Source organism: Pristiophorus japonicus, chromosome 22 (genome assembly GCF_044704955.1).
Source record: "Pristiophorus japonicus isolate sPriJap1 chromosome 22, sPriJap1.hap1, whole genome shotgun sequence".
Lineage (NCBI taxonomy): Eukaryota > Metazoa > Chordata > Chondrichthyes > Pristiophoridae > Pristiophorus > Pristiophorus japonicus.
In genome coordinates, this window is record NC_091998.1 from 24,260,827 (window position 1) to 24,287,456 (window position 26,630).

The following is a 26,630-nucleotide window of genomic DNA, read 5'->3' on the forward strand; positions in this document are numbered from 1 at the left end:
CTCAGAATTGATTATCACTCCCAATTTGGTGTCATCCACAAATTTAGAAATTGTGCTTTTGATTCCACAGTCTAAATCATTCATATAAATTGTGAACAACAGTGGTCCTAGCACTGATCCTTGTAGAACATCACTACCCATCTTGATGTAGTTATTAATTACAAATGATGTGTTGTTTTTCAATAGACAGTAAATGGTCACGATAAGCAGTACATATAAGATATTGAAATGATATGTTTTCATTAAAAAGTATGAAATATATAATGTGTTAAAGAGATGGACACTAGTTTGAAAACTTCTCCAATGACATGTATTGCGCTTGCACTTGTATTGAAGGAGATTACCATGTTGCCTTACTGTAAAATTGAATATGCAAAGTGTCAGAGAGCCAAAACGTTTTAAGGGATCTTTTTTAAAATCAGGCTGTTCATATCTTAAGTGGAAAGGTATATAACCTGAAATTGGACTAAATGCCATTGGAGGTAATTAATTGCAAAATCCGTTACCCTTCAGCTATAACAACTTCCAAACTTTTCCAACAGTTCGAAGGATTAGAAGGTGATTTTCAGGTTAAATCAATGGCGATTAATTAACGCCCTCCTTTAAAAAAAAAGTTAGAAACAATTCTATATCGTGAACCCACCTCAGACCAAACCCAGAGTGCATGACTGAATTTTTGCTCTCGACTGAATTGGGATGTTTTCCCCCTCTGCACGAGGGTCTGTGTCTAGTAATATTGAGTAAGATTGAGTTCACAGAATATAATGACGCTCGTGACTTATTAAAAACGCGTTGGCAACCCTTCGTGACATAACATAGGCGAGCTTAGCATCTGCAACCATACTGCATGCATAGGAAGCGTCTGGCGATATACCAGCCTCGGCTATTTGGGATAAGGCTGGCTCATTTTGGTTTAAAAATCTTGAGGAGTCTCATCTGGATAAAGGAAATGGACTGCATTCATTTTCATCTGAATCTCACTCCCAATATTTATTTCAGCTCTATAGTGTGTGTTTGCAAGGCCCGTTTAACTGATAAACATTATTATAATCTTGATTTATGCCATATATATATATATATAAAGAAATATATATTTTTACGTGACGCAAAGGTTTTTAAAATTTGAATTACATTTTCAGCAACTTTTGTCTGACAGCCAGTGAGGGAGGGTGTAACTCACGGAGCTCAGTAACTCTCTGGCCTGTTTCCCTCTAGAGATTGACTTGCATATCAAAATATTGGATAATACTTCTAAATCTTCATTGCATTTAAATATGGAAGTATAATTGGCTGTGTGGGTGCAGGCGACGCTAGGTATCGTATTGTCAAATTGCCCACCTCTCTCCTTGATCACACTGACCCGAGCTGATGGCTGCTAAAGCGATAAGCAGTCTCGCTGCCAGCGGCCCCAGAAAACAAGCGTCTCTCATTGGCTGGGCCGGGTGGTAAGACACCGCCATATGTTGCTCGGCGGTGTTAAAAAGTTAATCACATCTTGTGCGGGGATTACAGTCACAACAGATTTCACTTACCTCGTGCAGTGGGAAAAGTTGGGCAGTTTTATTCTGGACTTATCAGAAGTACCACGGCCAGAAAAGCAATAAGGTTGCTGCTCGATAAACTTCACATTATACAATGTAATCCAGGGGAGAAATTCAATTATAATAAGCAACAACAATCTGTATTTATATAGCGCCTTTAACGTAGTAAAACGTCACAGGAGTGTAAGACAAAAAAAATTGACTATGTGGCAAAGCAATACCTATCGTTGCCTGCACCCACACAGCCAATTATGCTTCTATATTTAAATGCAATAAAGATTTAGAGGCTTTATCCAATGTTTTGATATGCAAGTGAATCCTTACAGAGAAGCAGGTCCGAGAGTTTCTAAGCTCCGTGAGTGACACACTGGCTGTCAGAAAAAAACTTGTTGAAAATGTCTTTCAAATTTTAAAAACGTTAAAACGATTCCTTTCTTTATATTTATGACCCAAAAAGATTTAAAACAATATTTATCAGTTAAGCGGGCCTTGCAAACGCACACTGCAGAGCTGATAGAGGTCGTAGGAGTGAGATTCAGATGGAAATGAACTTCCTTTGTCAAGATGTGACACATCAAGTCTTTTAAACCAAAATGAGCCAGCCTTATCCCAAAGAGGCGAGGCTGGTATATCGCCAGACGCGTTCTGTTGATGCATTATTAGTTCCGGGGATATATTTAAAAGGTTACATTTGCTCAGCTTGCCTATGTTATGTCACGATGGGTTTCCAACGCCTCTTTAATAAGTCACAAACATCATTACATTCTGTGAACTCGTTACATTTTAGGCAATTTTAGAGGGGCAAATGTAATCTCTTCAAAATAGCAGTTAGAACCGAAAGAGAATTAATATCAGAATAGCAAATAAGCTATTTATTGCACCTTCATTTGCATACTGAGTCTGCACTGGTTTTCTTAAAGTTTGAAGAATCAATAAAGTTTACTCTAAAGTCTTGAGTATACACCATTGACCAGGACACAGATTCTACTGGTTCAGATGCGATTCCTTTCTGGTCTTCTATTGACTTGACATTCATAGCTAGAGTTCCATATTACACGCTCAGAAATCGTATACCTGCGTCACTGTTTGCATCTGTTTTAACATCGCATTGTCTTTATAAGCAATGGTCTGCGGCGCTCCGCTGATGAACTCCATCCTAATGAGATTAAACGTTCAAGGAAACTGAATGGCTGTAATCTGGCTCATCCGGTGTCTCAGGATTTAAGGCTGGCTGACAGTCTGCCTTCATTTCAGCCTGCAAGGTGAGGAGAGTTACCTCGGAGTCCCTTATCGCCGATATACTGGGTTTTTTTTTGCTGGAGGAAGATGGCCAGAAACGCGTGCTTTTGGCTGACCGTGCTAGTGTGCAGCTATGTGCCCGCTGCCGAGATGTTCCAGTCAACCCTGATGCTGGACATGGCCCAAGTCCTGCTGGACATGTACTGCTTCCCAGAAAACTTGGTCGGGATGAAAGAGGCCATCGGACAAGCCAACCAGAACGGGGAGATACTGCACGTGACCGATCTCCAAACTTTAGCCGAAATGTTGACCGCCGGGGTCCAGGGGGCTTTGAACGACCCTCGGCTGCTGGTCTCCTACGAACCCGGGACCTCATACTCCAAGCCTGTGACTCTCCCGCCCCCAAGCCCCGCGATGCTTATGGCCCTGGTCCAGCACTCAATCAAATTCGATATTCTCGAAAACAATGTGGGCTACTTAAGAATTGACCACATTCTTGAGGAGGACATCGTCAAGGTAGTTGGCCCAACTCTTGTAGACACGGTCTGGAAATACATCCTCAACACGGACGCCTTGATCCTGGATCTCCGGTCCAGTGCCAGCGGGAAGGTCTCTGGGATTCCCTTTGTCATCTCTTACTTTTGCGACCCGACGCCTGAAATTCACATCGACTCCATTTACGACCGTCCCACCAACTCCACCAAGGAGATCTGGACGCTGCCCGGGCTCCTGGGCGAGCGATACGGCAAGGACAAAGATCTGCTGGTGCTGGTCAGCAAGAAGACCCAGGGGGTGGCTGAAGATGTGGCGTACATTCTGAAGCACTTGGACCGCGGCCTTCTGGTGGGCGAGCGCACGGCGGGTGGCTCGCTCAACATCCAGAAGTTCCGCATTGGCTCCTCCGACTTCTTCATCACTGTCCCCCTCTCCAGGTCCATCAGTCCCATCACCGGCCAGAGCTGGGAGGTCAATGGGGTCTTTCCGTGCGTGCAGGTGAATGCAGACCTGGCACTAGAGAAAGCCACCTCTATTCTGGCCGTGAGGAAGGCCACGCCCGCTGTCCTCCACAGGGTGGTTGAGCTGTTGGATAGGTATTACTCCTTCGTGGACCAGGTACCTGCCCTGGCCCGCCAGGTTGCGAAAGTTGCCCACTCGGCGGTGATTTCGGAGCAGGACCTGGCAGCCAAGCTGAACTACGAGCTCCAGGCTATCTGTGCGGATCCGCGACTGGTGATTGGCGTGAGATCAGAACCGCCTGTCGCCATCGAGCATGACCCCGCCGTGGAGTTACTAAACGATGCCGCTCTCCTCCAACATCTGGTGGACACCGTGTTCCAAGTTCAGATTTTACCAGACAACATAGGCTACTTGAGATTCGACGAGTTTCCGGATGAATCTGTGCTGATCAAACTAACTCCCTACATAGTAAAGCAAGTGTGGCAACCGATTGAGGACACTGACAATTTAATTATCGATCTCAGGTATAACATAGGTGGCAATTCGGACGCTCTGCCTGTGTTGCTCTCGCATTTCCACGATCATACGCCACCCGTTCGCTTTTTCACTGTATATAACAGGCTGAGCAACACCACTGAAGACTACTCCACCCTTCCTAATTTGGAAGGAAACTCTTATGGGTCAAAGAAAGGTGTCTATGTGCTGACCAGTCACCGCACTGCCACCGCAGCGGAAGAACTCGCCTACTTAATGCAGTCACTAAGCAGAGCCACAGTGATTGGGGAGATCACATCGGGCAACCTGCTTCACTCTGGATCTTTCCAAATAGAACACACCAATTTAGTCATTACTATCCCCTTCATAAACTTCTTGGACAACAATGGGGACTATTGGTTAGGCGGCGGCGTGGTGCCCGACGCGATAGTATTATCTGAGGAGGCGCTGGACAAGACGAAGGAGATTATCATCTTCCATGCTGAAGTGTGTGAGCTGGTGGAACAGGCAGGGCATCTTCTCAAGGTCCACTATGCCATCCCCGAGGTGGCCGCCGTGGTCAGCACGGTGCTCAGTTCAAAGTGCTTGGAAGGTCTGTATCGTCCCGTTGTAGATTATGAGTCCTTGGCTTTTCAGTTGACGTCGGACCTCAAGGAGACTTCTGGTGATCACCGGCTCCACGTTCTCTACAGCGACACCGAACCCAATGTCCTGGAAGACCAGGCTGACAAAATCCCCTCGCACGAGGAGCTCAGCTACATCATTCAAGCACTGTTCAAAGTTGAAGTGCTACCCAACAATGTAGGCTACTTGCGATTTGACATGATGGCCGACGCAGAAATCATCAAGGTTATTGGGCCACAATTATTGGACCAAGTGTGGAATAAACTGGTCAATACGGACACTCTGATTATTGACATGAGATACAACGTTGGTGGATATTCAACAGCCATTCCAATTTTATGCTCTTACTTCTTTGGCCCAGAACCTGTCCGTCATCTTTACACAGTGTTTGACCGTTCTTCCTTGACCAGTTCGGAAATATGGACAATGTCTAAGGTACTGGGCCAAAGATACGCCCCTCATAAAGATATCTACATCTTAACCAGTCACATTACCGGTTCTGCCGCAGAGGCATTCACAAGAGCAATGAAAGACATGGATAGGGCAACAGTTATCGGGGAGCAAACTATAGGAGGCGCCTTGTCTGTGGGCACATACAGGATAGAACATAGCAATCTCTATGTATCCATTCCAAATCAAGTTGTCCTGAGCGCCGTCACTGGAAAGGTATGGAGCGTTTCTGGAGTGGAACCTCACGTTGCGGTCCAAGCCAACGAAGCTATGGACGTTGCACTCGGCATCATCGAGCTCCGTGCCAAAATGCCATGGATTGTGCGCACAGCCGGAGAGCTGGTGGCTGATAACTATGCCTTTGCTGAAACCGGTGCGGAGGTCGCTGGGCGGATCGCTGAACTCGTCAATGAGGGGAAGTACCATATCATTAATTCTGAGGTTGAACTGGCTCAGAAGTTATCAGAAGACCTCCAGAAACTGTCGGGCGACAGACATCTCAAGGTGGCGCATATCCCTGAAAACTCAAAGGACCATATTCCCGGAATAGTCCCGATGCCGGTAGGTTTACTCCAGAAACCTTCTAGTCCGAAATAAAACAGGCCTCAATTTAAGATAATTAGTCAAGCAAGCTACTCGGCATGTGTGCATATTAATTACAGTCTTATATTTATGTCCTTTGTTCTAGATTCCACCCCCTGAGATGTTTGAGGACTTAATTAAATTTTCTTTCCAAACGCGGGTGTTTGAGAATACTGTCGGCTACCTCCGATTCGACATGTTCGGCGACATTGAACTGATTACCCAAGTGTCCGATCTAATGGTGGAGCATGTATGGAATAAAATTGCAAACACCATTGCGCTGATTGTGGATCTTAGGTAAAGTACGCTGTAACGCTGACCGTTAATGTTGGTAAAGTGCCGTGTTGTATTTATTCCAAAATCCTCTTGATTGCCGAAAAGGTGTCAAAATTGCCCAAAATTGCACCGTTCCTTCTGCTGCGTGTTGTCCACTGCCAACATCCAATGGCGCTTGTATTGGAGTTACCTGGGCGTACGAATGATCTTACAATGTTAAGTATGCCATGTAGCTAACCCTTGGCTCGTAGGAGAAACATTCGTTACCATAGTGGCGGGGCGCTAACGGGGCGCCGTGACAGTCGTGCAGCGGCGAGGCAAATCCAGCGATTTACACCAAATCCCGCCCCCTCCATAGCGCCGCCGCTACGAGTTAGCGCCGCGGACTTCAACACCAGGCAGATCGTGATGTCAGTGAGTGTGCGACGCTACTTAAAGGGATCATGAGTCCCAGCGTTAGGTTAGTGCTGTTTCACTGATTCCATGCCAGTTTCACATTGTGTAACAGTGGAATTCAGTTATTTAAATGTTGGTTAGTCTCCAGTGTGCTGTGGCTACTAAGTCTTCACTGTGCTGTGGCTACAAAAACGTTGTGACATTTTTATTATCACAACATATCAAAGTGCTACACTAGAATGAGGTTCTGCAGCATCAATGAACCTCCCCTTTAAGAAATGGAAAGAGCCCGTGGCAATGATGACTTGCGATTAGACTACACCTGATATTGCCCAGCACTTTGAGTCTAACGCCACTGAGCTAGGCCATTAGCACTTGATTTAGCGCTCCAATCCTTTCTTTGAGGAATAAGACTTAATTTTGCATGCAACGTGATTCATTTGAGCCTGTGGCTAAATCTCAAACGTTTCCAAAGTTACCACCCATTCCTGGGCTATAATGAATTTGTTCCCAAAGGTGTTTGAGTCTCCTCTGCAGCGCAATTAACAATCCATGGACTAATCAGATGCAAAAGGGTCAATGATACTCCAAACCAATCAAAAGTCCTGCTGCTAAGCTGTAGTCACACAAAGACATCTTGTTAATCAATCTTGGTTTATCCCAAGCAGACCAGGTCAGATTATGATTGGGGTTAATTGGATCGCTCTTTCAAAAAGCCAGAGCAGGCACGATGGGCGGAATGGCCTCCCTCTGTGCTATATGATTCTGTGATTCTCTATGACTATTTATCAGGTAAGTATAGGATCTCCTCTTGTGGCATGGATTAAAGGTGCATGCGCTATCTGGGTTAAAATTGAAGACCTGACATTTGTTTTCTTTTCCATAATCACAAATGCCAGATTCGCAGCTATGCCATGCTTGGAAAACTCCAGTATATGAACTGTTAGGTGGAATTCTTTGAGGATATAACGAGCATGGTGGATAGAGGTGTACCGATGGATGTGGTGTATTTAGATTTCCAAAAGGCATTCGATAAGGTGCCACACAAAAGGTTACTGCAGAAGATGAAGGTACGCGGAGTCAGAGGAAATCTATTAGCATGGATCGAGAATTGGCTGGCTAACAGAAAGCAGAGAGTCGGGATAAATGGGTCCTTTTCGGGTTGGAAATCGGTGGTGTGCCACAGGGATCGGTGCTGGGACCACAATTGTTTACAATATACATAGATGACCTGGAAGAGGGGACAGAGTGTAGTGCAACAAAATTTGCAGATGACACAAAGATTAGTGGGAAAGCAGGTTGTGTAGAGGACACAGAGAGGCTACAAAGAGATTTAGATAGGTTAAGCGAATGGGCTAAGGTTTGGCAGATGGAATACAATGTCGGAAAATGTGAGGTCATCTACCTTGGAAAAAAAAACAGTAAAAGGGAATATTATTTGAATGGGGAGAAATTACAACATGCTGCGGTGAAAAGGGACCTGGGGGTCCTTGTGCATGAATTCCAAAAAGTTAATTTGCAGGTGCAGCAGGTAATCAGGAAGGCGAATGGAATGTTGGCCTTCATTGCGAGAGGGATGGAGTACAGAAGCAGGGAGGTCCTGCTACAACTGTATAGGGTATTGGTGAGGCCGCACCTGGAGTACTGCGTGCAGTTTTGGTCACCTTACTTAAGGAAGGATATACTAGCTTTGGAAGGGGTACAGAGACGATTCACTAGGCTGATTCCGGAGATGAGAGGGTTACCTTATGATGATAGATTGAGTAGACTGGGTCTTTACTCGTTGGAGTTCAGAAGGATGAGGGGTGATCTTATAGAAACATTTAAAATAATGAAAGGGATAGACAAGATAGAGGCAGAGAGGTTGTTTCCACTGGTCGGGGAGACGAGAACTAGGGGGCACAGCCTCAAAATACGGGGGAGCCAATTTAAAACCGAGTTGAGAAGGAATTTCTTCTCCCAGAGGGTTGTGAATCTGTAGAATTCTCTGCCCAAGAAAGCAGTTGAGGCTAGCTCATTGAATGTATTCAAATCACAGATAGATAGATTTTTAACCAATAAGGGAATTAAGGGTTTCGGGGAGCGGGCGGGTAAGTGGAGCTGAGTCCACAGCCAGATCAGCCATGTTCTTGTTGAATGGCGGAGCAGGCTCGAGGGGCTAGATGGCCTACTCCTGTTCCTAATTCTTATGTTCTTATGTTCTTATGTTCTTATGTGACACAGACAGCAGAGGCAAACTTTCCGATAGACAGTGCAATTACACTACAAGTTTAGGGTCTATGTGAAGCTGTTACATGTTTCACTATCCAGGCTAAACTTGTGTTGTGTAAACTGGGTATGAAGGCCCAAAGGAACATTGAAATTAACCAAAGTGAGACCGCCTCCCGCAAGAAATCTCTCCCAGCTTTTAACAGTTTGGGCTCTGATACCAAATTCAGGCTTTGTGTAGACTGCAATTGCAACCTCCCTTCCATTGGCCTTACAGTTATAATGTGAAAGAAATCCTAGAAAAGCAATAATAATGAATACATAAAATGGTGTTTATTCAATATTTGCTCCTCCCACTCATACTTTTTCCCTGATCCTACCTGTTCCACTGCTCCTGCACCACCAAAGATGAACTGTTCCCCCTTCAATTCTCTTCTATTTCCTCTACTTCCTCACTTCTCCAAGCTTTTTACCAATCACCATCCCCCTCACCACCCGCCCCCCCCCCCCCCACCCCCTTGGCACGGAGCACTAATTTAAAGTTTTTTTCCCCATCATGAGTGAAGTTGCGAAAGGCCCATCCCTCAATAGCATGCCCAGATTTTTGCATCTCTAAAAGTGTTAGAGCAAAATTTGACAGCAAGCCACATAAGGAGAAATGAGGGAAGATATTTAAAAGCTTGGTTAAAGAGGTCGGTTTTAAGGCGCGTCTTAAAGGAGGAAAGAGAGATAGGGAGGCGGAGAGGTTTAAGGAGGGAATTCTAGAGCTTGGGCCTTCAGGGCTGAGGCAGCTGAAGGCATAACCGACAATGGCTGAGTGATTAAAATCAGGAATTCCCAAGAGGCCAGAATTAGAGCGCAGACATCTGGGGGCGAGGCGAGGGGGGTGGAGAGGGGGGGTTTGTGCAGCTGGAGGAAATTACAGAGATAGGGAGGGGCTAGGCCATGGAGGGATTTGAAAACAAGGTTGAATCTTTTAAAATTGAGGCATTGCTTAACCGGGAACCAATGTAGGTCAGCGAGCGCAGGGGTGTTGGGTGAACGAGACTTGGTGTGAGTTAGGACACGGGCAGCCGAGTTTTGGATGACATCAAGTTTATGCATGGTAGAAGGTGGGAGGCCAGGCAGGAATGCATTGGAATAGTCAGGTTTAGAGGCAACAAAAGCACCACAGCTTAGGAAGGATATAATGGCCTTGGAGGGAGTGCAGTGTAGATTTATCATAATTATACCTGGACTCCGAGAATTAAATTAAGAGGAGAGATTGCACAAACTAGGGTTGTATTCCCCCGAGTTTAGAAAGTTAAGGGATGATTTGATCGAAGTTTTCAAGATATTAAGGAGAACTGATAGGGTAGATAGAGAGAAACTATTTCTGCTGGTTGGCAAGTCTAGAACTAGGGGGCATAGTCTAAACATTAGAGCCAGGCCTGTCAGAAAATGGGGGTAGAGACGATGTACAGAAAACACCTCAAGTCGTTGGAGATATATCACCAACGATGTCTCCGCAAGATCCTACAAATCCCCTGGGAGGACAGGCGCACCAACATCAGTGTCCTCATCCAGGCTAACATCCTCAGCATTGAAGCACTGACCACACTCGATCAGCTTCGCTGGGCAGGCCACATAGTTCGCATGCCAGACACGAGACTCCCAAAGCAAGTGCTCTATGCAGAGCTCCTTCATATCAAATGAGTCAAAGGTGGTCAGCGGAAACGTTACAAAGACACCCTCAAAGCCTTCATGATAAGGTGCGACATCACCACTGACACCTGGGAGTCCCTGACTAAAGACCACCCGAAATGGAGAAAGTGCATCCGGGAGGGCATTGAGCACTTCGAGTCTCAACGCCGAGAGCGTGCAGAAATCAAGCACAGGCAATGGAAAGAGCGTGCGACAAACCAGTCCCACCCACCCCTTCCCTCAATGACTGTCTGTGACAGAGTCTGTGACTCTCGTATTGGACTGTTCAGCCACCAAAGAACTCACTTCAGGAGTGGAAGCAAGTCTTCCTCGATTCGGAGGGACTGCCTATGATGATGTAGAAGTTTGGAGCTCTCTTCCGCAAAAAGCAATTGTTTCTAGCTCAATTGTTAATTTTAATGCTAAGATTGATAGATTTTTGTTAACCAAAGGTATTAAAGGATATGGGGCAAAGGCGGGTATATGGAGTTAGACCACAGATCAGCTATGATCGAGGGGCTCGAGGGGCTAAATGGCCTACTCCTTTTCCTATGGTCCTATGTCAACGAGACATGTTTCACTAATCTTGCTAAACGGCTGTAGTTTTTAGCAATTTAAAGTATGGAAGAGCAAACAAAAGAATGTCCTGTACATGTAAAAATAGTGGTACTCACCTGGGTGCAATCATTATTAATGCCATGTGCAGTAACACAGATAAAGCAAAATAAATAATGAGTCTAATTCTCTGATAATACAGTACAGTATTTCCAAAATATTTGCCAACAGGTTGCACAGTGATTACAATGCAGAAATGCACTGTAAATCATATTTGTCCCTAGGGAATAAATGGAGAGTATTTATGGATATCATCATCATCATCTTAGCAGTCCCTTGGAATCGAGGAAGACTTCCTTCCACTCTTAAAATGAGTTCTTAGGTGGCTGAACAGTCTAATATGAGAACCACAGTCTCTGTCACAGGTGGGTCAGATAGTCGTTGAGGGAAGAGGTGGGTGGGACTGATTTGCGACACGCTCTTTCCACTGCTTGCGCTGGAGTTCTGCATGCTCTCGGCAATGAGACTCGAGGTGCTCAGCGCCCTCCCGTATGCACTTCCTCCACTTCGGGCGGTCTTTGGCCAGGGACTCCCAGGTGTCAGTGGGGATGCTGCACTTTATCAGAGAGGCTTTGAGGATATCCTTGTAACGTTTCCTCTGCCCACCTTATATGTGCTGTCTACAGTTGACATGGGTCTAGCTAATACTTAAATAATATACAATATAAGCCACAAATGTGTGGCTGATCTGTAATGTACCTTGGCCATTCATTATATCATATACATAAGTTTTTTCCACTTAACTGCACTGCTGAAAAATTATGTATTTTAACGCTAGTTAGTTGGGCATGCAGGCAAGTGCATTATTCATAATGACAAGTGTGTCTTCCCAGCATCAAAAGGGATAATATTAACAATGGCTAACTGATATCAGGAATGCTAAATTATAGGAACATTTTCAAGACGTTCTGACATCCAGCTTCCAATAATTATCAGGAAATAAAGGGTGATAAACAAATATGACAATTGATATATTATAATGGCTGAGCAAGCTGAATCAAAATACTGGATAATATAGTGAGTTAGACATTGGTCTTTCAATTCTGGGGATCTTAGCTCAAATCCAACCCAAACGGATTGGATCAAACACATCTCTGTCTGCTGGTGTAATGCTTATGGTACTGGATGAGTAATTCAATAGGCCTGAGCTAAGATCTGGAGACATGAGTTCAAATCCCGCCATAGACAGCTGCAGAATTTAAATTCAGTTAACTAAATAAATCTGAAATGTTAAAAAAATCTGGTATCAGTAATGGTCACCATGGTTGTTGTAAAAATCCATCTGGTTCACTAATGTACTTTAGGGAAGGAAATTTGCTGTCTTTACCTGGTCTGGCCCACATGTGATTCCTGACTCTTGTGGTTGACTTTTAACTGCCCTCTGAAATGGCAGCTCACTACCACCTTCTCAAGGGCAATTCGGGATGGCCAATAAATGCTGGCCTTACCAGTGACATCCACATCCCGTGAATGAATAAAAAAAAGGTCATGTTACCAAAAAACTAAGATTTTGTTTTTAATATTTGGGAATCTGAGAATTTTACTGATGTTTTGAGAATTAAATTCAACAATTCCATCCATTTAACCCTGAAAATCATAAATCACTGTCCTCATGTTGCAGTAATAGATCTCTAATCATGATGTGTTAGTTAATGTTATCAAATACATTTTATCAAATGCATTCACCAGGCAGTGTGGAGATAACTATATCCTAATGTGGCAATATAAATAGTAATAGAATGTCACATGGTTACAAGTGCTACTGTACTAAAATGTTTGAGTGAGATGCAGTTATGTTATGCAACTATAGTGAATGTCATTTTGATGTTGATTATTTAACACTGATGGTTTGATGGTTGTTGCATCACATGACAGGATGAGCAGATATAAGTTTTTCTATCGTGTCACTTGATTTTTTTGTTTCCTGCTGTTGCATTAGGAAATTACATTACGGTGCAGTGTGACAAAAGGCAAATCTATCTGTGTATAATCCAATTTCATTTCACAACTTGGAAACATGCCAGCTGGCTTAATCAGAATTAAATTCAATCTTAGGTATTTCTTTATATAGACATATTTTTGCATCAAAACTCTTTAAAATATCTATTTTGAGGAAGTTGATAACAGATAAATAAAAAGCATCAAATAATTACAACATACAGCACAAAGGGGCTTAGGTTACATTTAAAAAGACGCACTTGTATTTTCTGATGATAATCATTTGGAACAAGTATGCAAAGTTCAACTAACTCCATGATTGTCATTTCCCATCCATCAAAAACATTGAGAGGGAGGCATTGTTAGATGGTCAGTATGTTGTGTTGCTGAAAGGAAAGCTTAACTCAGTACATGGTTGAAGCAATAGATTGTGCGCCGAGGTACAGACTCTATCCAGTTTGAAGTTAATCATTCAATGCACTACGAAACACAAACCACGTTAGGGAAGGATCATTCGGATGTTTCATTGAGTTATGGTGTAAAAGTAGCCTTGACTTTTAAGTAAATCAAGTGAACAGCAGTACACTAGTGTCAGATATCTTTCAGTTCTTCACTCCCCATCTTTAAATTATTCTGATTGCTGTTTAATATGCTCCAAAAACTCTAATACTTTTCTTTGTCAATTTAAACTAATTCAATTGCATCCTTTGTGGCGTAGGTACAACATTGGAGGACCTACATCTTCGATCCCAGCCCTGTGTTCCTATTTCTTTGACGATGGGAACCCGGTGCTTCTAGATACCATTTACAACAGATCTTCTGATTCAATCTCGGAGATATGGACCATTCCACGAGTAGCAGGTAACAGATAAATGGTTTCAAAATGTTTGCCCTTGCTCGCTTTTACCAGAACCCCTTGTAATTGATGCTCTGATTTTTTTTATATAAGGGGAGCGATATGGCTCTAAAAGAGAGGTAATTCTCCTCACCAGCAACCTCACTTCAGGGGCGGCGGAGGAATTCGTCTTTGTAATGAAGAAGTCGGGAAGGGCTCTGGTTGTTGGCGAGGTGACGAGCGGCGGATGCCACCCTCCACAAACCTATCATGTGGACGATACCAATCTTTACCTGACCATCCCGACTGTCAGGTCTTCCAGCCTGGAGGGAGCCTCCTGGGAAGGAGCTGGAGTTGCACCCCACCTAGCGGTACCTGCTGGAATAGCGCTGGAGAAAGCCAAGGACATTTTGAGAAGTCACCTGCATGGAAGTTCCTAATCTGCTCCCCCATAGCTTCAGCACATATAGTGAAGTACAAATAGTTGATTGTGTCATTCAAATAGGACCAAAGGGTCTATGGGCACATGTTGGATATACATAAGAACATAAGAAATAGGCAGGAGTCAGCCATTTGTCCCCTCGATCCTGCTTCGCCATTCAATAATATCATGGCTGATCTGATCCTGGCCTCAACTCCACTTCCCTGCCCACTCCCTATAATCCTTGACTCCCCTATCATTCAAAATATTGTCTATCTCCACCTTAAATATATTCAATGACCCAGCATTCGCAGCTCTCTGGGATAGAAAGTTCCAAAGATTCACAACCATCTGAGAGAAGAAATTCCTCCGAATCTCCTTTCCAAATGGGCAACCCCTTATTCTGAAACTATGCCCCCTAGTTTTAGATTCCCCCATGAGGGGAAACATCCTCCCTGCATATACCCTGTCAAGCTGCCACAGAATCATATACATTTCAATACAATCACCTCTCACTCTTCTAAACTCCAATGAGTATAGGCCCAACTCTCAGCTTATAGCACCCATGGTGAAATGAAACATCACTATCCCTTCATTACTGTTCTCCACATGTTTGAATATGTTTAATAAAAATGTCTGTTTAATGTGTGTTACTAAGCAGAGTGTTTCCCGACTTCGAATGTAGTTCCAGAACTGTGTGGCACAGTTGACTACCCTCATCTTGTCTGCCTTGTTGGTACTTGGCTGAGAATATTAATTTTATTGTATTTGATGTAACTGTTTTTAGTTTAGCATTTGCTTTTTGATAGTTTCGATGATTGTTCCATTGCCTTCATTTTCTTCACGTCAACGAATATCGTGTAATGTTTCAGCAGGGGAAACATCACTATAATTGCGAGGGCACTTTGTGTGAATCGGCAAGGATTAATACAATAAACATTGTAAAATTTTTAAAAAATGTGGAGGTTGTTTGCCAAAACGTATCAATCTGCTCTGGTTTGTTAATCAATGTCTGGGTTTAAGAACATCTAATTTATATTATTCCTGATAATGCAAAGAAAGACTTGCACTTCTAAAGTGCAGGGGAGTTATCCCTGGTATCCTGGGCCAATATTTATAACTCTATCAACATAACAAAAACAGATTATCTGATCAATATCACATTGCTGTTTGTGGGAGCTTGCTGTGTGCAAGTTGGCTGCCATCTTTCCCACATTACAACAGTGACTACACTCCAAAAGCATTCCATTGGCTGTAAAGCGCTTTGATACATCTGATGGTCATGAAAAGCGCTATAGAAATGCAAGTCTTTTTGATAATACAAACTCAATTATCCTTAAAATGGTATCTATAGCTTTATTACTTTAGTATCAATGTGAAATCCAATTGTAGAATCTAAGTAACTAACTGCGGCCATTGGCTCTGGAGAAACACGTTGGATCAAAATGTAAGGAAAAGATCCTTAACCTGAAAAGGTGGTCGAGTGGGAAACGTTCATCACATTTTAAAAAGTGCTTGGATGTGCACTTGAAGTGCTGTAACCTACAAGACTACGGACCCAGTGCTGGAAAGTGGTATCAGGCTGGATAGCTCTTTTTCGGCTGACACAGGCACGATGGGCCGAATGGCCTCTTTCTGTGCCGTAAATTTCTATGATTCTATGACCATTACAGATAACTGGACAGGCGTGCAACAAAATAATCGCATTAAGGCCCTGAAATTGAAAGTTTGGAAACATTTTGGTATAAACATTTTGGCCGTGCATGCTTTAATAAGCTGGGTTGGTAAAAGTAAAACGGCCAGATGGTCCTAACTTGTTTTCAAGGCGATTTGCACACTTTTAAAATGTGGCCTGGAATTATACTGCGTCTAGTACCAACTCAGAGTGGTCTGTGACAGGCTTCTGGGGGGGAAAGTCACACCTCATGACTTCAGCGTGTCCGGGAGTCAGAGCGCAAAGTGAATACCGCAACTTCCGTGTCAGTGAGCATCACGGCGCCCATCACTTTGATATTCTTATTCTTAAACTGCAATCAATGCATCTTCCAGGGGCAAAACTAAAATAAAATCAACAATGTTCCATTGTTTTCGAAGAAGATCAGGAATAACTAGAAGCGAAACTGCTAAAAAAAAAATAAACGATTAACTTCCCCAGTGAACAGAAATTTTAGAAACTAAGTGTAACTAAATAGTATTTTGTAATATACAAGAGAAAAGATAGCGCTGGAAGCTGGAATCAATCATATAATTGGCATTTGTAGCTACATTTTCCAATGCAGACCCGTTTAACATTCAGGCACAAAGTAAATACCATTCTAAAGTACTTAAGCAGTCTATCTAGATAATAGAATGTTATGTACTTGTTGTCAACTTTGTGAATATATTGTCCACTGTAAACATGTCGGGCTTAATTGGAAAGGCAACGCTCTTTCGCTTCGGTTAAATGTATTTTTCTCCTTTCGAAGTCGTTATTTTCTGCTCTTGCTATTCACCAATCATATTGTACATAAACATTCTCCATAAATGTTCAGCCCAATCATATTGCAGTAAATGTTGACCAATCAGATTGCAATCTCCACGGACGTCCTCGCCCAAGGTGAGAGCCGGGAAGCTTTTAACAAGTGGAGAGCGACACATACACAGTTAGCGTTTCAGGGCGAACCTTGCTACCTGCCCGCTGAGCGTTTCCAGCGTTTTCTGTTTTAATTTCTGATTTCCAGCAACTTCTTTAGCTTTTAACAAGTGCTGCTTTAAAGATTGTGGATTGATTTCTGTTCTTCGGAATAAAATAGAGATTACCTCCAACTGTACGTCAATGGGGAGATGCCTGGACATCGATAGCCCGTCTCTGCATTGACTGTGTTCCAGCTCTGCTTCGCTTACTCTGGGTCATTGCTCAGTAATCCAGGGATTTGCTCCCTCCCTGCTTCAGCCCCTTATGTCTTAGGCAGTCCAAACAGTTTTGGGCGGGGGCACAGCGCCTTGGGCCCTATCTCCACCTTCACCTGCTAGCTCCACTAGGTAATAAAATTACACAGCTCACTGCAAGATGCACTGCAGCAACTCGCCAAGGCTTCTTCGGCAGCACCTCCCAAACCCGTGGCCTCTATTATCTGGAAGAACAAGGCGCATGGGAACATCTCCAAGTCACACACTTGGAAATATATCGGCGTTCCTTCATCGCCGCTGGGTCAAAATCCTGGAACTCCCTCCCTAACAACACTGTGGGAGTACCTTCACCACACGGACTGCAGCAGTTCAAGAAGGTGGCTCACCACCACCTTCCCAAGGGCAATTAGGGATGGGCAATAAATGCCGGCCTTGCCAGCAACGCCCACATCCCATGAACCAATAAAAAAAGCTCAATTCAGGAAAAATGTAGAGTCCCATTTCAAAACACATTCAGTATGACTGATAACTGTTTCTCCCCCTTTGGTCCTACGTTGTATCAATGCAGCTAATGTATGATTCTACATGCATAGGCCTATACTTTCTGGAGTTTAGAAGAATGCGAGGTGATCTCTGAAACAATTAAGATTCTGAGGGGGATTGACAGGGTAGGTGCAGAGAGGTTGTTTTCCCTGGCTGGAGTGTCTAGAACTAGTCTCAGGATGAAGGTTCGGCCATTTAAAACTGAGATGAGGAGGAATTTCTTCACTCAGAGGGTGGGGAAACTTTGGAATTCGCTACCCCAAAAGACGGTGAATGCCGAGTCATTGAGTATATTCAAGACTGAGATTTTTGGAATCGAGGGAAATCCAGGGATATGGTGATCGGGCAGGAAAGTGGAGTTGAGGCGAAGATCAGCCATAATCTTATTGAATGGCGGAGCAGGCTAAGGGACCATACGGCCTACTCCTGCTCTCAGTTTTTAAGGTCTTATGTAAATCCACTGCAGGCAGTGTTTATGCTCATCCTTACATTACAACAGTGACCACACTTCAAAAGTACTTCATTGGCTGTAAAGCGCTTTGGGACGTCCGGGGGTCGTGATTGGTGCTGTATAAATGCAAGTTTTATTTTCCCCTCCCACTTTCTGTTTGTTAATAGTGATGGCCATGTCGCATTTCATATTTTACTGGTAAATATTATTGGGTCACATCAGCCTCCGGGTTAGCTCTTCTAGATATGAGTAAACGATAGCCACAATCAAGTGACTGACCGCCTTGAAGTGTGGAAGATCTCGGCAGACTTTCACAATGTCAGAGAGAATCCGAAAAAAATTACTGGCAACGCCGATGTGTTTCTGAAATGGCGACTGGGAGCGGCCGAGACAATTGTGACCAGTGTTTTCACTCACACCTGGAAACAAACAAATTCTGGTTTAGGAAACCAGTGAACACAGTGAGCTACCACATTCCCTTGATATTGTTCCTTCCTCGTGAGATGATCTGCTACTCGTTAACTTTCCTGCATTACAACCGTGACTCCACTTCAGAAAGTGCTCAATTGGGCTGGAAAGCGCTTTGGGATGTGAAAGGCGCTATATAAATGCAAGTCTTTTCTTGTAATGGCTCCAGCCATTATTGTGGTTATCTATTCGCAATATATTGTGCTTAGGTGCAACAAGCATTAGAATTTTTCTCCAAACTTGCTGATTGGTCGATCTCGAAACTAAAGGTGGTTATTCTTAGGCGCCAGTCAGGATTCCTGGTCAGCGTGTGATATCATTTGCACCCTTGTGATACTGGGAATATTTGCACGGTATCCACATAGCCATGCATTTCAATGTTGAAATGAAAGAAGCACCACCATTTCTGTTCCGTTGCATTTTGGCCAGCATGAACACGAAAAGGATGACCTTGTAATTGGGAGTTGATAAATCTCTCAATAATCATCGCCTGAATTTCGATTCAAATTGCTGCACAGAATCCGACATAGCCTTGCCACCTGTGGCCAGCTGAATGGCCGATCACAAGGGAACTCCTAAAACATGGAAACAATTTCTACATTCTAGGCAAATATATTCCTTTCAAATATCCGCGGCAACACTAGTACTGTAACACGTTCAAACCCATTGACAAAAGTGTTAACATTCACACTGTACTAAGGCAAAAATGTTAATTTCATCGGGATTCCTCCTAACTGAAATCCACAAAATATACAACAATAGTGAATGAAAGAGAGCACTATCAGAATTTCACTTGTTATCTCAATAATTCAATTTGCCTGATATGCAAACATCTGCAACACTCATAGTGAATGACCATTAACTTAGTTATTGAAACACAGAGCCTTTGGAGCAAACGCCTCCTCATCTATCAACCACCCAATAAATAGACCTTCTGTACCCTCGCCCCTTTGGTACGTCTGGATGATTGACATAAACAGTATTGCCTTTAATGAATGTGTGGATAGGTTTTTCTGGACTAGTCTATCGTCCATTATCATTTTTGCTTTACTCTCTATTCAAGCACAATGGCTTATCCTCATGCTATACATTAAACACCATTGCCCTTGCTGCACAGATCTTTTCACAGCCCTTTCACAGTGGCCTGGAGTGTACTGCATGAATTAGACCAATTTTCAAGAGTAATCAGTCATGTGTTTATATGGCAATTTAAAACCACTCATGAGACTCTGCTGGAACAAATGATCAGCAGCACACTTCATAATTCAGAACGCTGCTGTGGCAATTGACTTGTACCGTCTCCATATTGCGCTTGCACAATGTCAAAGTGTGTAATTCATTAACCTAGTTAGAATACAAGAATGAAGACATATATTGTAACAAGTAAATTGCAGATATGTATATTGCGTTTTCAAAAGTAATTATCCAAACGAAAAGAAATGTAAATTGAAGATCGCTTTATCTGCTACAGATTCCATGGTCCTTGCACTAAATTAACAGCGTTTCATAAACTGGAATGTGTTACTATACATTGCTATGTTTAAGTGGTCGTTCCATGCGATGTTTGTCCTTAAGTGCATTTAACTCATAGGCAAATCGAAGTGATTTTTCTGAAAATACAACTTTGATTGCATTGGCAACACGTTGTAACCCCAATTTCCATTGCTCGTTCTGAATAAATCAGATGTTTGCAATATAATGTTTTTGATCTTTAGGATGCTTCCGTTGCCATTGGCTCGCTGGCCAGTTTTAACGCTGTTCTGGGCCAGTAAGATCAGTTCGCTCTCATCCCAACAGGCTGAACGGACGCCGTTCCAGTTTGTAGTTCGGCCGCCGGCCAATCACTTCGAAGTTCACGTCTTTCAATGTTAATCCAGCTCTCAGTTGTGAGACGTCATGTGTCGCGATAGATGATGGCGCTCCCGAAAGAACTCATTACAGATTGGACATGTCAGCTTCTCCTCCCTCCTCCTCTTGCTCAGGTAGTCGGTTGCGAATTCTTTTTTGTGGTGGGACCTCATGTGAAACACCAGGTCAGAAGTCATTCGAAAGGACGCGTTGCATTTGGCGCACCAGTTCTGAGCGGACACGCCAAAAGACGTGTAGGACGGTGGGAGAAGTGTCAGTGAGGATGTGGATTGTAGCTGTACTCCAACCGGCTTTGGCCACATGTCAGTGCTGTATAAAAAGGGGCTGTTGGTTGTGACACTCGCGTGCAATATATGAGAATTGCCAAGATCGGTGCTGATGAATTTGGACCCCAACAGATTAGTGTGGCCCAGGAGATGGCTTGAAGCGATAGAATCGGGTAAATCTCTGGCGCATTCCGCGTGGAGTGCATGGGCTAGAAGCATAGAGGGCCCTTCTGCCGTTCGCCTGTTTGGCTGACAGAACGCACTTTTCTGCTCTTCTCTGATACCTGAAGGCAGGACTGAAGAGAAGGCGCTGCCGGTGGAACTAAGAATCACATCTGTTCTGAGACCCACCTTCCTCGCAAGATCAGGGACACCATCTTTAGCAGTCCCCTCCGTTTTATCAGCTTTGCCCTTATCTCGCGGTCGCCGAACCTCGGTGAACGCACTTGTTTTATGTTCCGATGAATCTTTCTTCAACAAATACTTATCAGAATTAAGTTTCCAGACGGAAACCGCAAGCGCCGGGCACACACTTGGGTCTTCTTTAGAAATGCCGCCCTGGTCGCAGGCTAAATGATTGGTTTTTTCTAACAGAACCGTTTTCCTGATTCTGTTTTCCTCTGCGCCTTCTTGCTTCCGCTTGCTAACATGTTTTTCGGTCGATGGTCGCCCCTCGTCCTGCATGGCTGGCCTTTTCTTCGAGTGCTCCAGGTCGTGGGCAATCCTGTGGAAGTTGGTAACTCTGTCCTTGTCTCTGATCTCCCCGCTCCTGTGTGGGTCTTTAAACAGACCATTGTGACCGAAGCCAAGAGCTTGAAAATCTCTCCATGCCAGATAGTCCTTCCTCTTGCCGCACAAGAATCGAACATGGGCCAAATACGGATTTTCATATTTCAATTCCTGATCACAGTCCACGCACCTGAAGGCTAACAAAACAACATGTCATTAACAACTTATTTCTACATGCATTCCATTGTATTCATATTTGTAGCGCCGTTCATCGCCTCAAGGTGTCCCCAAGCGCTTTCCAGCCAATGAAGTACTTTTGGAAGTGCAGTCACTGTTGTAATGTAGAAAACCCGGCAGCCAATCTGCACACAACAAGCTCCCACACACAGCAACCAGAAAACGACCAAATAATTAGAGTTAGTGATATTGGTTAATGGACAAATATTGTCCAGGACATCAGGAAGAACTCCACTGCTCTTCTTCAAAATAGTGCCATGGGATCTTTAACCCAGTTTAATGTGTCATCCAACAGATGGAACCTCCGACAGTGCAGCACTCCCTCAGCTCCACTGGAGTGTCAGCCTAGATTTGTGTGCTCAAGTCTCTGGAGTGGTACTTGAACTCACAAGCTTCTGACTCAGGGGTGAGAAGATCAGCAAATTCGGTGGCCCTAGTTACAGAACAATAAAATATGTGGCGTCCCGACAACTATTCATTATCTAGCAGGCAGTAATATCAAAATCGGAGGCAGTCACAAAGCGTTGAACTTGTGTATAGCTGGGATATTTAAGATCTATATGTGATGCCAACACATGACTGTTTGCCCATTTACTATTGACTTGGCTAATTCAAATGACAGTTAATAAAAACAACGGTCGACGGTACTAATTAACAAATGTAAGCACTTTTTAACCCTAAGCTGAAAGGTCTGTGCAGATCCTGCTACTGCTGGACACAGACACGCATTGACAGTAGTGTTCTGGGTCCTTTCAAGTAGACCATGAATAATGGTGTCGCTTTGCATAGACGTGGAGCTACTCAGAATCGCCTGGTTCTCTGCGATTTGGAAGAAAATGTATTATAGAGCAATCCAATTTAACAGAATAAAAATCAATATGGGCTAGGATGATCTTATTATCTGCAAATCATCTTAATTGACAGCAATGTTATCCCTACATCCTATTTTATAAAAGAGGAATCGTGTTAACAAAAGATACTAAATCTAAAAGGAAATTGATGTTATAACATCTTGAAATACTAAGTGTGCATATTTTACACGGTCAATGTTACATTTTAGGTCTTTCATTCACTTTGATATTTTGAAAAATATGTTTTAGTGAACAATTCTCAGCGATTGGATTCTTGAAGGCTGGTTTTCTCCAGAGTTGGTCAAACAAATCTGAAATGGGCGAAAGCAGTTGTTACTTGTGCCCTTGAGGATGGCAGTACTGGAGATTGCGATATGTTGTACCTATTTAACCCAGTGACATCTGCAAGGTAGGGTCTGGTAGAGACTGGCAGTCGTGCAAAGCTTTCTACATTTCCTAACCATGCACTTGAAACCCAGATGTCAGAAGAGCACCTAATACTGGTAAGTGTGATATATTCCTTCCCCCGTGGGCTTGCGCTGCCCAATCAATGCCAATTAGTGCTAAATTCGGCGGGTTTGATTTTGTACCAAGATCTCCTGTCCAGTGAGATCTGATCTGAGACTGTCACATCGCATCTTCTACGTTACTCTTAACAGCTCGGTATACGTTTGCGAGTCTAAGTCTTAGTCCCCTTTCTCAGTTTGTTATGACACATACATTTGTTTAAGTTGACCCTTCCAAAAGCAACGTGTGTTACTAAAGGTACATTGTGCAAATTCTGTTTGATTAAAAAATATATATGCTTCAATATATATCTCATTCATTAAGGACATATCGTCCATTTATTGGCCTGTGATGGGACGTCAACCGGACATTAATCTACTTGCCTTGCTCATTTTAAGTAACTACTACACGGCACACAGAAAACACCAGCACGCTTATGTAAGCGTCCATCGGGATTAGCTGTGTGCAGAACTCAAAACGAACTGAAACTATACCTCGGTTGAGGGGTAAAATGTGCTACTCTTTTCCAGTTTGACTTCTGCTGTCCTAACATTTTGATTGGCGCCATGGTTACTCACTATTGGAGCCGGCTCGAGTTTTGATGTCAGTGAAGCCCAGGAGAGTGGATAGCTCCCTGTCGTACCACACGAAGAGCTCCTCGTCTTTGCCGATCCGCCGCGTGGAGCGGTAGTACAGTTGCCCGCTCTTCAGATACGCCTCCAGATTCTGTTCCTTGATGTTGTTCGCCGCTTGCACTAGTCTCAACCAGGACAGTCCATCGGAAGAGCTATTCATCGCAGTCGCATCCACCTGGATGGGAGAAAACTTTTAATGGAACGCTTAAATAATTTATTCCAATCCCATAAATATTTTAGGTAGATTTTAAAAATACATGTATTAGCCATTAGCTTTGATAAAGTCGTGCGAATTTAATGCAAAATTCATCTCAATCACTTCTGCAATGGAACCTTACTATTGAATGGAAATTGCCCGTCATCTTCTTTGCAATTTAAAAAAAGGTTTAGTTCTTATCGACTTCACATAGAATTCCATCCCTGAAAAGACAATTTATCTTCCTCTTAAGCGTAACTTTAGATAAACGATAAGGTGATCTTATTGAAACATATAATATACTGAGGGGGCTCGACAAGGTAGATGGAGGGAATCTAGAACTAGGGGGCATAGTTTCAGAATGAGGGGTCGCCCATTTAGAACTGAGGTGAGGAGGAATTTCTTCTCAGTGGGTCGTAAATCTGTGGAATTCTCTGCCCCAGAGAGCTGTGGAGGCTGGGTCATTGAATATATTTAAGGCAGAGATAGACAGATTTTTGACCGAAGGGAGTGAAAGGTCATGGGGAGCAGGCAGGGAAGTGGAGCTGAATCCATGATCAGATCAGACATGATCTTATTGAATGGCGGAGCAGGCTCTAGGGGCCAAATGGCCTATTCCTGCTCCTATTCCTTATGTTCTTATGTAAACTGTGAATTCATCGAGTCAGGGTCTGGTTTGATGTTTTCTCAGGGGTCATTGGCATATAACTCCTTGTGTGACACTTCTAAGACTAGTGCTGTGTTGGGTTCGAAAGATCTCTTACCCTGAACACGTAAGGGACGCTTCTCCGGTCTGAAGATTTCAAAGCAATGAAAGCAATTGTGTCGTAAAAGGTGTTCTGCAGGATGCAGGGACCGAAGATCGCGTCCTCAGGGATCTCCCGGGTAATGTGCACACTGGTTAAAATGTCAGTGAAGTGATGATGTAGAAATTTGTTGTCGCCTGCCCATAGTCCCTTAGAGAAAGGGGTAAGTTCCATCATTCACCTGCGACACACAAGGTAGAACAGTTTAATTCCTCGGGGTTTGTGGTGCGAGTGTAGCATAGCTGTACATTGTCTACAGTCCAACAATCACCTCAGATCTTCAGGCTGGGTGGAAACGAGGCATTGATCACAGTGCACGACTAGCGACAGCTTCACCTTGTTCTGTATTAAGCAACTTTATCACAAAGAATATCTGCCTGAAACTTTGAATCTGTAACTTTCTTTTAAAAGAAAGATTTGCATTTCTATGGCGCCTTTCACGACTACTGGATGCCCCCAAACACTTTTCAGCCAATAAAGTACTTTTTGAAGTGTAGTCACTATTGTACGGCAGGAAACAAGGCAGCTAGTTTGCGCACAGCAAACTCTCACAAACAGCAATGTGATAATGACCGGAAAAATCTGTTTTTGTTATGTCGATTGAGGGACAGTGCAGCACTCCCTCAGTATTGCATTGGAGTAGTGGCAGCTTAGATTTTTGTGCTCAAGTCCTTTGGCGTGGGGCTTGCACCTACAACCTTCTGACTCGGAGACGAGAGTGCTACCCACTGAGCCACTGTCATAACTGATTAGTGTAAAATGCCGAGCCCCTGCCATGCAAAAGAGCAGTATGGTACATATTTTATTGGTGACCCGGATACAAGTTTTGGCGAGCACTCAAGCTCTGTAGAGTGAAATCTGAGCTTTTCTAAAACTACTTAACAGTGCGTCTTGTAAAAATAATGTGTGTCGCATCGGCACATATTCTACCTCGGCCTGTCATCATTGATTCTACTTCATAACGTCCAGTAATCATTAACTCAGAAAGTTAAACATGCCTGCATTGTTGGTGCAAAATAGTATTAGAAAATAAAATTAGGTTCACGTTGTGGAAATACAGAAAAATAATCATCAAATGGATTTTCATGCAACATGTTTCATATATTTATGATGGAGGAAAATCATAAAATCAATACATACACATACGTAATGGAATTAAAGATTATTAGTGATATGAATGTTTGATGCGTCTCGTTAACTTCAGCCTATTCGCCATTCTGAATGTGGTTTTAAAAACGATTTAATTTCAGGCATTAGGATGAATCATACGGGAGACTTATCAATGGGAGATATAATTGGTTATTTTAATGAAGAACTTGAGTATGATAAATATTAATTACAAGAAAATATTACAATAAATTACAAAATAAATGCATTTGATTGCATAACTGCTTGAATGTTAAACACCTTACAAATCCGTAAAAAAAATATTTTGCTGGGATTGGTTGGCACTGTGTGCTCCTGAAGAATGTACCGGGGATATGGTCCATCCGTCCAGCGCTGGTGTAACAACATTATCAACCATTTTTCATTCTTGTTACTGTAATTGTAGTCTCTATGATGTTATCTAATCTTCCTTGAAATTGATGTTATTGTGCTCATCGGGCGAAGCAATGTTGATAATTTGTGACAATTCTGACCGACCCCTTGTTATCTGAAGCGCTTTCCAAAGATTTTTTATCATGGGCATTGTACAGAGCTGATACCTAAAATTAATTGATGCGAAAACTAATGATCTGAGAGCTGGTGTTTGATGACCATGTCCAAGACATTCAACGGCGACGAGGCTGGTGGCATGGATTAGTAAGGATATTGTTTTTAATAAATCACAAAGATTAAAGAAGGTATTTTAACAGTTGCCGATAACTCTGTTGATAGGTTTGACATTTAATTCACGTTTTGATCCCTTGGTCTTCTGTTGGC

At 43.2% G+C, this 26,630-nt stretch overlaps 2 protein-coding genes across 2 annotated transcripts; one reads left to right on the top strand and one right to left on the bottom strand.

The window, feature by feature from the left end:
- Positions 1 to 2,930: 2,930 nt before the first annotated feature.
- Positions 2,931 to 14,279, top strand: irbpl (interphotoreceptor retinoid-binding protein like). Its single transcript, XM_070866406.1, has 4 exons — positions 2,931 to 5,867; positions 5,995 to 6,185; positions 13,723 to 13,865; positions 13,954 to 14,279. Exons 1-4 carry the CDS (start codon positions 2,931 to 2,933, stop codon positions 14,277 to 14,279), a joined length of 3,597 nt encoding a protein of 1,198 aa, XP_070722507.1.
- A 6,212-nt stretch (positions 14,280 to 20,491) lies between these two features.
- Positions 20,492 to 24,881, bottom strand: znf488 (zinc finger protein 488). Its single transcript, XM_070866407.1, has 3 exons — positions 24,666 to 24,881; positions 23,649 to 23,880; positions 20,492 to 21,672 (listed from the first exon to the last, which is right to left on the bottom strand). The coding sequence occupies exons 1-3, from the start codon at positions 24,879 to 24,881 to the stop codon at positions 20,492 to 20,494; spliced, it is 1,629 nt and encodes a 542-aa protein (XP_070722508.1).
- Positions 24,882 to 26,630: the final 1,749 nt, after the last annotated feature.

Bases quoted from the DNA above. Each gene is read 5' to 3' on its own strand.
- irbpl (XM_070866406.1), top strand. From the start codon at position 2,931: ATGTTCCAGTCAACCCTGATGCTGGACATGGCCCAAGTCCTGCTGGAC. The intron at 6,186-13,722 runs GTAAAGTACGCT...TTTGTGGCGTAG, and splicing joins GCGCTGATTGTGGATCTTAG to GTACAACATTGGAGGACCTA. The intron at 13,866-13,953 runs GTAACAGATAAA...TTTTTATATAAG, and splicing joins GACCATTCCACGAGTAGCAG to GGGAGCGATATGGCTCTAAA.
- znf488 (XM_070866407.1), bottom strand. From the start codon at position 24,881: ATGGAACTTACCCCTTTCTCTAAGGGACTATGGGCAGGCGACAACAAA. The intron at 23,881-24,665 runs GTAAGAGATCTT...TCTCCCATCCAG, and splicing joins GCGTCCCTTACGTGTTCAGG to GTGGATGCGACTGCGATGAA. The intron at 21,673-23,648 runs GTGAGTAACCAT...TTGTTTTGTTAG, and splicing joins AACTCGAGCCGGCTCCAATA to CCTTCAGGTGCGTGGACTGT.